The sequence below is a fragment of the Rutilus rutilus genome (genome assembly GCF_951802725.1).
Source record: "Rutilus rutilus genome assembly, chromosome: 18".
Taxonomy (NCBI): Eukaryota; Metazoa; Chordata; class Actinopteri; order Cypriniformes; family Leuciscidae; genus Rutilus; species Rutilus rutilus.
Window position 1 is genome coordinate 1,018,283 of NC_140231.1, and position 12,373 is coordinate 1,030,655.

At 36.6% G+C, this 12,373-nt stretch overlaps 1 protein-coding gene across 3 annotated transcripts in view; it reads right to left on the reverse strand.

Moving 5' to 3' along the window:
• The window catches only part of LOC311276838 (NACHT, LRR and PYD domains-containing protein 3-like), a gene marked incomplete at its 3' end in the record, with an annotated part of 62,856 nt that overhangs the window by 27,381 nt on the left and 23,102 nt on the right, over positions 1 to 12,373 (reverse strand). For all 3 annotated transcript variants that reach the window (XM_084386788.1, XM_084386789.1, XM_084386790.1), the window contains exon 8: positions 10,767 to 10,940. In XM_084386788.1, coding sequence (XP_084242914.1) covers positions 10,767 to 10,940 — 174 coding nt within the window. The remainder of the gene's footprint in view (positions 1 to 10,766; positions 10,941 to 12,373) is intronic.

Below are 12,373 nucleotides of genomic sequence, written 5' to 3' on the forward strand. Positions count from 1 at the left end.
CACTCACTCACTCGCGCGCGCGCGCGCGCGCGCGCACACACACACACACACACACACACACACACACACACACGCACGCTCACTCCCGCGCGCACGCACGCACACTCACTGTTGCTCGCACTCTCACTCACTCTCGCACACACTCAACCCGTCGTGGAGGACCGTTAAAATTAAACATGCTAGTCTTTCTGTCGTGATGTCCTGAAGCATCGCAGACGCGTAGGTTGTCGCCCACTATCACACACTATAGCCTACGAAACGAAACGATCGAATCTTGCGTCCCGACGCCCGTTGTCCTTTACGAATCTCCACGAAACGGATCGCGCCAAAATCGCGCTAAAATAGTGTAATCTGAACCAGGCAGGTAATAAACATTTGACCTATCACGCAAAGAACCTATTAAAGCACTAAGACATGGGAACAGTATAGCTAACATTCATATATCACAAGTCATATCGACATCGCAATATTAAACAATGTTATCGCACATCGCAGCTTTTCCTCATATCGTGCAGCCCTCAAAAAGGTCTCAACTGCTGCCAGAAATCGTAGACATGCTTAAATGTCTACTGTTCTGTGTAGTTAATTTATCTCTTTTTCATGCTTGAAGAAAAAATGTGTTTCTGTTTGAACTTGTAGTTTTGAGAGAGCAGTAGCCTACTTTGATTATGGATACACACTTACTGTTTGCATTTAAAGTGTTATTTCAGTTATTTATATTTATTTTATTCATACTGTTTTATTTTTTTTTATGTTCGATTTGTGGAAAGGAGTTAGATTTCTCATATGAAATCGTACAGGGGATGCCAGACGGTAGAGTTTATAGCAAAACATTTAGCAGTGTTTGCATGTCCTTTACTGCATAGAATTCATTAAAATAGAAGTAAAATAACATTCATTACAAGTTGATTTCAAAATGCACCTAAATTGTTTTGCATTTTGTGATTTTCAGTTGAATAAAACACTATTTTCCATTCATATATTTCATCATTGAGGATTTCTTAAAAATTGTGTAAAAATCTCGTCTTGTCTCGTTCTCGTGAACCCAATCTCGTGTCTCGTCTCGTCTCGTGGAGTAAGCGTCTCGTCACACCCCTAGAAATCAGTGACTTGAACTTGAAAACCAGAATTTGAATGAATGTAAAGTGACTTGTTTGCAGGTGAAGATCATGTTCTGTTTGTAGATTGTGTCACATTTGTTTTCAGAATTCTGACACTATTGTTTCGCTGTTGTGACAAAATAATGCCATAATCATTGAAAATGAAGAGACTATGAGTCAAAAATGCATATTACAATTTGTAAACACAAAACAAGATCTACAAATCAATTTAAAATCTGAAAACAAACTCCTCATAATCTGCAAATGTAAAACACAATCTGTAAATAGATTCCAAATCTGCAAACAAACTCCTCATGATCCGCAAATGTAAAACAAGATCTACAAATAGATAAAAAAATCCACAAACAAACTCTTTATGATTCACAAATAGAAATCAGTGACTTGTACTTGACAACCAGAATTTGAATGAATGCAAAGTGATTTGTCTGCGCATGAGGGTCATTATTTGTTTGTGGATTGTGTTGCATTTGTTTTCAGAATTTTGGCACAACTGTTTCGCTGTTTTTCCCATTAAAAAATCTACAAATGCCCTCCTCACAAATTACAAACAAACACAGTCTAACTTGTATTTTCAAACCACTGTAAAAAGACATTCTTACACATTCTGTGCAAAGCTCAGCATGCAAGTGTTGAATCTGTGTTTGCAGATCACAGGGCATTCACAGATCCCTCTGCACACGTCTACAGATCTTTTTGGCACTATCTTTCCGCAGAGTGTGTGACTACGATCCACATGTGTAGTCAGCCAATCAGGGGTATTGCTTCAATGTGATGTCAAGCCCCCTCAATACGCCCTTTTCAAAATAAGAGTCGACACTTCTCTGATGGGTGGGCTGGGCTCACTGCCATTTACCGTTGCCGGTGTTGTAGCCTACCGAAATCCGACTCCCCGGACAAATCGCACTCCCCCTCGCCTGCACGCGCAAGCGAGTTTATGCACTTCCTTTGCTATATCCGTTTATCGATCGATTTTTCACAAAGCAAGCACCCAGATCCTGCATGGAAGCTTTGTCTACACTTAAATAAATTATCAGAAAGTGAACTAGTGTTAATAAAAGATGCAAAAAACAAACACAAACAAACAAAAAAACATGGCAGATCGATTCAAACTATAAACTTCGACGGGTAAGGAATAAAGCTACCAGCTATCAAAACAAAACTGTTAATTTCACTTAATTTAAATTAATTTATCGTTTGTGTGTTAAACACGCTGTGGTTCATAGGAAAATATTGTATTACTCTCCCCATTGCACATAAATGTCATTAAAAATAATAATATTTAACCTTTTTTCACGAAGATAGGCTTTAAGAGTTCATGAAATACATATTGTATATATATATATATATATATATATATGAGGCAAATACCTGTCTTTTTGTTTGTTTGTTTTTTGCTTAATTGCGTCTTAAAAATAGAAATGAAACAAATTATTAGTGATAATTGACACTTAAAGCTAAGAATGTAAAGAAACCTTAGACATTTTTTTTATATTTTATTAATAGTTATTTTCCAGCACATTAGGACCCCAAAAAGCATTATTTATTTCATTCATTCTTTCAATTTTACATCTTATGGATATACAATTAAAATAGCTGGAGCAGTTGCTTTGCGGTCAGGGGCCCTTAAAAACAAAAAAAAACAAAAAACAAGATGGGTTTAGCAGGGGGAGTGGGATTTTCACACCATTAAAATACAGGACTGGTGAAATCACACTCCCCTCATCACCAGTACAGGTGTATAAGGTCATAGACTCACCACACTACTGCCGCTGTCACATCTTGGTTTAGAGATTGTGTGGTGACAGGTTTAGCAGGGGGAGTGGGATTTTCACAGCATTAAAATACGGACTGGTGAAATCAGTTGATTGTAACTCATTTTATGTGAGTGTACTGTACATGTTACTACATCCAAATAAAATTTATTTAATCATTTTATGATTATATATATTTTTTAATATCCGATATATTTTTTATTTTAAAATATTTTAATAATAATTCATATAATAATTTTATAATAATTAAAATATATGTAGCCTTTATATAGTTTTACTTAGAAATTAGTTTTATGATATATTATATTAATATTATTATATTAATATAATAAATATAATAATAATTAAAAAAATATGGTTTACTTGGAAATTGGTTTTATGATAAATATTCATTTTATTAGGCTATATTAGTATTATGATAGTTTTTTTTTTATTTTTATTTTTTTATATATTTTAATAATAGTTCATATAATAGCCTATACTCTTATATATTAATTTACGAATAATTAAAAATATACATGTATAGTTTTACTTAGAAATTGGCTGAATGTCGAATTCATCAACAGGGCGGATGTGCACTTGTGAAAATCGCGCGCGCTAATTCATTCCTGGCATAGCTAATTGTACCTTGTTTGCACACTTAATTATCACATTGTTTTTCCAATGGATCCTGGGATTTACGAAGATTTTTTTTCCTACAAGTCCCATGGGACATACCCTAATGGGTTGAGCAAGACAGAAATCAAAAAAGCGCACAACTTTGAGATTGAAGGTAGCCTAATATTTTTTTTTTTTATTGAAATTTTAACTTGTAATGTAATGTGATATATATATATATATATATATATATATATATATATAGTAATTGATATATCATAAAATGTTTTATATAAATTTACGTTGGCTTCACCAATTCAATATAGGCCTATACCGTACACTTTACAGCTCATACACACCGCGTTATCAGGATTTAGTTAAATGATTTAATAGAACAGAATAACCGAATTAAGCTATAATAAAGAATACATAATTTTACTAGTTTTACTTCTAATAAACACAACAAAATATTTTTCAATTATATTTTGTTTAAATTTCAGTAGGCAACTGCAATCTTTTAATAGCCTATATTCTAATTTTGTCAAGAATTATAAAAAAATCGGCAATAAGATCATAATTTGTGCTAAAATAGTCTAAATGTTTAGTTTTAAAAACAATTTGAAAAAGCTGATTAGGTCTATTTTGATGTTTCTGCGCAAGTTCAGTAGACAGTGAGGTTCGGGTTTATTCCAATCAGAGCTCGTGAGTGGAGAGCGCATTTCTGAATATTCCCTCCGCTCGCTCATTCCGCAGGGTCGCTCGCTCAACCCAGAATGGCCTGAGCCTGGTTCAAAAATATGTGGAATAAGGGCTGCCTCCGACAAAAAAAAAATTCTAGTTGACTAGCCATTCGTGGACAAATCGCCCCTTTATATTAATTTAAAGGATAATGAGCGTTTACGTAGGCCTAATATAGCCGCACTCAAGCGCACGACCGCACGCATAAAGCTTGCCACAAAGAACCAGTAAAAGTAATGATTATGAATGTGTCTAAAATAGCAAGGAGACATTTAATTGTTTATTAATAAACTGGTGTTTTCTGTGTTGCTGCAAAGATTAAGTTGACGATGCGGATTCGCCATGAACGCCAGAGAGAAATGCATATTTCATATGGATTAGCCTACATAATCAGAGAGTAGCCTATTTCTTTTGGTTTTGAATATTTTCGTTTAAAAATAGACATTTCAAGCTTTCTATAATAGATAGCCTATATTTCTCAAATCTGTGAGGCACAAGCTGAGTTTCGGCACCCTCCAGTTCACGTGCAATGCGAGTGATCGTGTCGGCGCCTTATTACATTGTCTGCTATACATTTGCTTCTTATTTATTAAATACAGGCAATTGGTTGATAAAACATTGATCAAAATTAAGATACAATTTATACAAAACGAAAATCTTTTAAAAACAGACTTTCTACAAAACAAAGCTCAATGAAGTGGTCAAAAAGTGGTCATGGTTTACCCACTCCATGTCTCCAAGATCAATTACGCATCTCAAAATGTATCATAGCCTATCATGCTGCATGCTCATTTTCATAATCAACACAAATTAAAAACATAATGACGTCACATATTTTCCAACCCAGCCCTCAGCTCTGTTGCAACAGTCGTTGTTTAGGTACCTTAAACGCGCACGTACAGTCTCGGAGTCATCGCTGCAACCAGGAGATGAAGAGAGCTGAGATCCACATCACCTTGCACATCTTCGTCTCTGCCACCCCAGGATGATAGCTAGTGCAGCTAGCGCGACCAGCGCCGTTGCTAGGAGGGCGCCAGCGCCTCTGCCTCGCGAGTGGATGATAGCCCTGAAGATGCCTAGCAATCGTATACCTTTAGTGGTAGTATACTTTGCTCCAGCTATTTTAATTGTATATCCATAAGCTATGCAAGATGTAAAATTGAAAGAATGAATGAAATAAATAATGCTTTTTGGGGCCCTAATGTGCTGGAAAATAACTATTAAGTGTATTGTTAGTGTATGTCTGTGTTATGTATCCTGATTGACTTTATGATTAGTTAAATCTTTTTTGCACATGCATCGCCACAGAGTTAACCATTTCAGACAGTACCGGACAGCCTCTGTCTCTCTTAAGACTCTTAAGGGTGGGCCTTAAATTAAAAACGTTAAATAAAAAAATTAAATAAAATTATCCAATCACTGCTTAACCTAATAAAAAATATTGACTAATATAGCCTACTGTTATATTATCTGTGCGTATACATCATTTTAATAGCTTGATGCTTTTTAAATATTTTGTTGCATTGTTAAAAGTTTCAGTGCATAGGACGGACCTATCCGCGATCGCTTTCCGTGGTTCTGACCAAAGAAGAGCGCTTTGGAATCTCCATTACGCATCATACGCATCATACCTGGGCTGCATTTTCCGATAACATTAGCGCGCTACAAAGACTCTTAAGGTATAACTTAACTAAATGTATACTACCACTAAAGGTATATCATTGCTAGGCGTCTTCAGGGCTATCATCCACTCGCGAGGCAGAGGCGCTAGCGCCCTCCTAGCAACGGCGCTGTTTTTGGTAAAACATGATTTTGACGACTTGATTAAGTTTTGTTTTATAGAAAACTCTTTTTAAAAGATTTTCGTTTTGTATAAATTTTATCTTAATTTTGATCAATGTTTTATCAATCAATTGCTCGTATTTAATAAATAAGAAGCAAATATATAGCAGACAATGTAATAACCTTAATGTAATTGACAGAATTACTAAAAAATATTTTGCTTCCTAAAAGTGCATGCATGTCTATTTCCCTCAAATTAAATATAAAACGCATGTGGACTGATATTTTTCCAATGTCTGGACTCCTTTATTAATGGAGTATATAAACAGACGTTTCAATATATTGGTATTAAATGCATTTTCTGAGAATTTATATGTCAAGTTTTTACAGCAAATGTCAAAATGCGCGCTCTTTGGTCCATCAGTGCTTGAGTCACTGATCACATTAGAATAAAATATCTTAAATCATAAAATACAAAATTGACTGATTTATGAATGTATATGCATAGTTCTCATCAGTCGGAAATACAGATAAACGCTTTCATTTGTTGTATTTTTGATCCTGAAAGAAAACAGAACAACAAAAGAGCGAATCATGGAGTCTGTAGCCTACGTGTTATGCTTCTTAAGCGGACTTTTGGGATTCAGTTTTGAACTGGTGACGCGTCATTGCTTGTCACGTGACGCATCGCACCAACAACAGCGCTGAATGAATGAATGATGATCTGCTTTTATGTCATTTTTTTTTATGTCTGCTTTTATGTCAACAGCCCCCCCTATTCCAACGTCTATGCTTCCATGCAGGGTCTGGGTGCTTGCTGTGTGAAAAATCGATCAATAAACGGATATAGCAAAGGAAGTGCATAAACTCGCTTTATTTTTTAGCGAGTGCGATTTGTCCGGGGAGTCGGATTTCGGTAGGCTGCAACACCGGCAACGATAAATGGCAGTGAGCCCAGCCCAGCCCATCCAACCGAGAAGTGTCGACTCTTATTTTGAAAAGGGCGTATTGAGGGGGCGTGACATCACATTGAAGCAATACCCGATTGGCTGACTACACGTGTGGATCGTAGTCACACACTCTGCGGAAAGATAGTGCCAAAAAGATCTGTAGACATGTGCAGAGGGATCTGTGAATGCCCTGTGATCTGCAAACACAGATTCAACACTTGCATGCTGAGCTTTGCACAGAATGTGTAAAAATGTCTTTTTACAGTGGTTTGAAAATACAAGTTAGACTGTGTTTGTTTGCAAATTGTGAGGAGGGCATTTGTAGATTTTTTAATGGGAAAAACAGCAAAACAGTTGTGCCAAAATTCTGAAAACAAATGCAACACAATCTACAAACAAATAATGACCCTCATGCACAGACAAATCGCTTTGCATTCATTCAAATTCTGGTTGTCAAGTACAAGTCACTGATTTCTATTTGTGAATCATAAAGAGTTTGTTTGCGGATTTTAAATCTATTTGTAGATCGCATTTTATATTTGTATGTCATGAAGAGTCTGTTTGTGGATTTTTTATCTATTTGTAGATCTTGTTTTACATTTGCGGATCATGAGGAGTTTGTTTGCAGATTTGGAATCTATTTACAGATTGTGTTTTACATTTGCAGATTATGAGGAGTTTGTTTTCAGATTTTAAATTGATTTGTAGATCTTGTTTTGTGTTTACAAATTGTAATATGCATTTTTGACTCATAGTCTCTTCATTTTCAATGATTATGGCATTATTTTGTCACAACAGCGAAACAATAGTGCCAGAATTCTGAAAACAAATGTGACACAATCTACAAACAGAACATGATCTTCACCTGCAAACAAGTCACTTTACATTCATTCAAATTCTGGTTTTCAAGTTCAAGTCACTGATTTCTATTTGTGAATCAGGATGTGTTTATTTGTGGATTTGTAATCTTTTTGTAGATCATGCTTTATATTTGTGGATCACAAAGAGTTTGTTTGAGGACTTTGTATCTATTTGTACATCTTGTTTTACATTTGCGGATCATGAGGACTTTGTTTGCGGATTTTTAATCTATTTGTAGATTGTCTTTTGTGTTTACAAGTTGTAATATCTATTTGTGACTTTTAGTCTGTCCATTTTCAATGGTTTTGGCATCAATTTACCCCCATAAAAATCCAGCAAAACGCACCCGCGCGTTTGCCAACCTCAGAGGGTTAAGAACAGAAGCACGGAACCAGCAGATGTATAGTTGAGTTGATAATGGCAATGCGGAAATGATAATAGAACTTAGCTGGAGAAATTATATGAATGTCTTTTGCAGATGAGGTAGACCAGGCTGGAGAACGGAAGATGAAGGAGATCAGCGGTGATGGCAGATGGTAAACAGGAATGCAGACTGAAGATGAGTATCGCAGATAAGTAGTTCAGGTAAGTCTAGGGAGTAAGTCTTGTGCATCTAGGTAAAGACGAGACTAGACAGTGAACTGATGGTGAAGTGATGTTATATAGGGAGCTGATGATGATGAGGTGCAGGTGAGGTGAATCAGTAATCAGGGGAGAGTGAACGAGTGGGCGGAGTTTGCAGATCTGGTGGAGCCCTGACAAAGAGGTATGGCCTAATCTTTTTATTTGACCTCAGATGTGTTTTCTTCGTGTCAGTCACGGTGAGCACAGAAATGATTGCTCAAAGGACAAACAAGGCGCGGGAGTATTTTAAAGTAGAAATAAAACGGAAAAGTTTTAGGTGTTTTACGCAGGTGTGATAGCCGAAGCAAGCAAATGCCCATCGCATATTCACTTCAACACCGGAAAAAATAACAGCTTCAGAATCAGTTTTATTCGCCAAGTGTACGGCATCCAGCAGCATTTATTATGGAATATTTGATTCATAGATTAAGTGCTCAAATGGATCATAAATACACAAGTCTTTCGATGGTTTTTACTTTTAGACTAGTCGGTTACAAAACTTGTTGTAAATAGACATCTTTGACACTGTTCACCGAGCGCTTAGATACACACGGGAGTGTTTCAGAGCATGCATCTATAAGTGGATTCATCGATATAATTTACTTTAAATGTTTTATTTACTTTACAGACTGAAAAACTTTTTGTGCTGTTTTCTAACAGTTTGGGCTTTAATAAAGAGAGAAAACCTGCACTTAACCTTTACACGGGCATTTTGTTTTCAGAGTTAGACAGATATTGTGATGTATCATTATAGGATTGTCTAACAATATATCGACTATCGCAGAATTGCTGTATCGTGATATTATCGTTATCATGAAACATGTATCGTGTATCGTATCGTATCGTATTGTATCGTGAGGAACCCTGTGATTTCCAACCCTAGCTCCTTATATAGTTTACAGCAGGGGTGCCCAATCCTGCTCCTGTCGATCACTGTCCTGCACAGTTCATCTCCAACCCTAATCAAACACACCTGCCTTTAATTTTCAGGTGATCCTGAAGACCTTAATTGGTTGCTTCAGGTTAGGGTGTCCACCTGCTAATAAGCCCAAGGGGGGACAAGGGGTATGTTTCTGAGGGACAATGTGGGGCACTGCCTGGCGCGGCGGTGCCCCCCACCCCACGGGCAGGCTCACTGATAGTGGTTTACCCATTTCTAGCACATACCACCTTACATGGTATATTAATAATGCCCTATTCCCCTAAACATGTGTAATTGCTGATGTATGCTCATGAATAGGCCAACCAATGTGTATTTTTTTCTAAATAAAGATTCATAATATTTTGAACATTCAGTGAATTGACAGATGCACTTCCACTTACGATTTACTATTTAATTTTATTTATTTTTCATTACAATTTATTCACTTTAAATAAATTATAATATAAAATTATAGGATTAACAGGAATTGTAGTTGCTCAACACTACAGGAACAGTAAAAAAAAAATATATAAAAAAAAAAATACGATTGACATCGTAGCCTATTCCCCTCCATGTCCGATTGAGAAGGACGTTTTGCAAAGGTCACAAAAAGCCCTCTCGGTATCCCCCTCAACACCTTTCAGCCACAAATATTCATTTTCCCAGTCTTTCTTGTACCCACACCTTCTCTTTTTAATTGATGATGGCGGTGCCTCTCAGACTCAGTCTCTTTCTCCATTTTTCGAATTGGAAAGCGCGCATCTAAAAGTTCCTTCCCATTGTGTCTGGTATGCACGTGCGTGCGCTGTCATGACAACAACAAAAAAGTTGACGACAACCTAGTTAGCAGTTCAACTGAGGGGTGGGTGTGGCAACAGTAGCGTGCTGCACTGTCAAGTAATGTTCGTTTGGCTGCCTGGGGCTCGAGGATATAGAGCGACCAACTTTTTTTTTTAGCAAGCATAGATTATGCGTGACACGGTCTCAATTTGCGGGACGCATGAATTGGGCTTCAAACGCTGTGCGCGCACGCGCTACGCGGGACGGGTGGTCACCCTACTTCAGGTGTGTTTGATTAGGGTTGGAGATGAACTGTGCAGGTCAGTGATCGACAGGAGCAGCATTGGACACCCCTGGCTTACAACATTAGCTAAGATAGTTTTTTTTTTATCCTTAAGAAAATTAATTATAACATAATTTATTTAAACACATATACACATTTGTTTAAAACAAAACACAGTTTAATTAAAAAAAATGAGAAAGCAATTTTGTGTTTCGTTTTCTCCCGCGCTGTCCCCGAACCCATACCAAACCGTGACTTCAATACCGAGGTACATACCGAACCGTCATGTTTGTGTACCGTTACACCCCGAATGTTGACACATTTATACAATCTTACCACAGTTTCTCCAGTTTACAGTGAGGATCCTTCAGTCCATCAGAGAGCAGCTTCACTCCTATGTCTCCTAGTTTATTCTCAGACAGACTCAGTTGTCTCAGGTGTGAGGGGTTTGATCTCAGAGCTGAAGCCAGAGCAGCACAACCTTCATCTGTAACACCACAATCCCACAACCTGTAGAGAACAATGACACTCTTCAGTCTCTCAGTTCAGGATCTAAAGCTCAGATAATCAGGAACTTCACAATCAGAAACAGAGACTTAATCCATGACATGATTGACAGGTCCAGTCTATAGCATGAAGTCTTGATAATTTCTCCAACACTGTCCGCTGACTTGCACACACCTAGAAACGCTTATAGTTGATCCGCTTGCCAATGTACAATTTTTTTTTTTAATTTTGCTCTAGTTTCCCGCCACTCATGAGTTACTATGGTTCCTGATATGATTAGTCATTCTGTTCAGCTGTGTGTCATTAATTACCCTTGTTTGCCTTATTATTTAAATTGCTGTGTTTCTTATTGATTTGGTCACATTAATATTAAGTTATGTTTGTTTGCTTGCCTTTTGGATTGTTTGTTTGTATGGAATTTTTAAAGCCTTTTTTGAACATGATCCTCATCTTCCTATGCTTCTTACAACTAGTGTTGTTTTTGGCAGCCTGTTTTGATTTTAGTTTAAGACTAGTCTTTGTGTCAAGCTGTCATTTTAGTTTAATTAGTTTTAGTCACGTTCATACTCTTTTTAGTCTAGTCAAGTTTCAGTCAACTAAAAGTCTGAGCATTTAAGTCTTATTTTAGTTAGAATTATCCATGACTATTTTAGTCTAGTTTTAGTCGATGAAAACTGATGACATTTAGTCTAGTTTTAGTCAATGAAAATTGTATTTCAATCTGTTTTTAGTAATGCAATTCTATTTAACCCAGTCAATATAGTGTACCACTATGGAAAAATAGCAAAAATAGCGAACAGAAAAGTAACACTCGTCTCATTCATGGAGGTTGAAAAACAAGTTCTTTGTAACATCCAAGATTTGTTGTATTAAAATTTAAATGCAAAAGAAAAAGGCATGAGAGTTGGCTGTTTTTGTCAATTTTAAGTTTTAATTTAAAATGTTTGCGATTTTAATATAACTACATGGCTAAATATTTTACCACTTGCTTATAAATCTATATAGGAGTAGTGCATTGAATAATACGTTGTTTAAATTGTGCTTAAAAGTCTATTAAAAGTCTTAAAAGTCTATCAAGTGCTCAAGTCTATTAAAAGAGTGTATATGTGTACAAAGAGAATCGCAATGCTGACAAAACTTTTTTTTAAATAAAAGTAGCTGATAACTTCTGGATTTGAAATAAAAATATTGAGTATGTGTTTGTGGTACAACCGTAGATCAGTTACACACTGCAAACGCAGCATATGTGAAAGCACTATAGCGCGTGCTGCTCCTGCACCGCATACGCACTGCACACGGAGTATGTGTGAAATGGGTGTCAGACTTAACTTTGTTTGTTGTTGTTTACGCTAACTCACCGCAGCTGCATCTTCTAAATAATGCCACGAGTGGGGCTCGAGGAAGTGACGCCTGCGTCTGCGCAGTGTGACCTGATG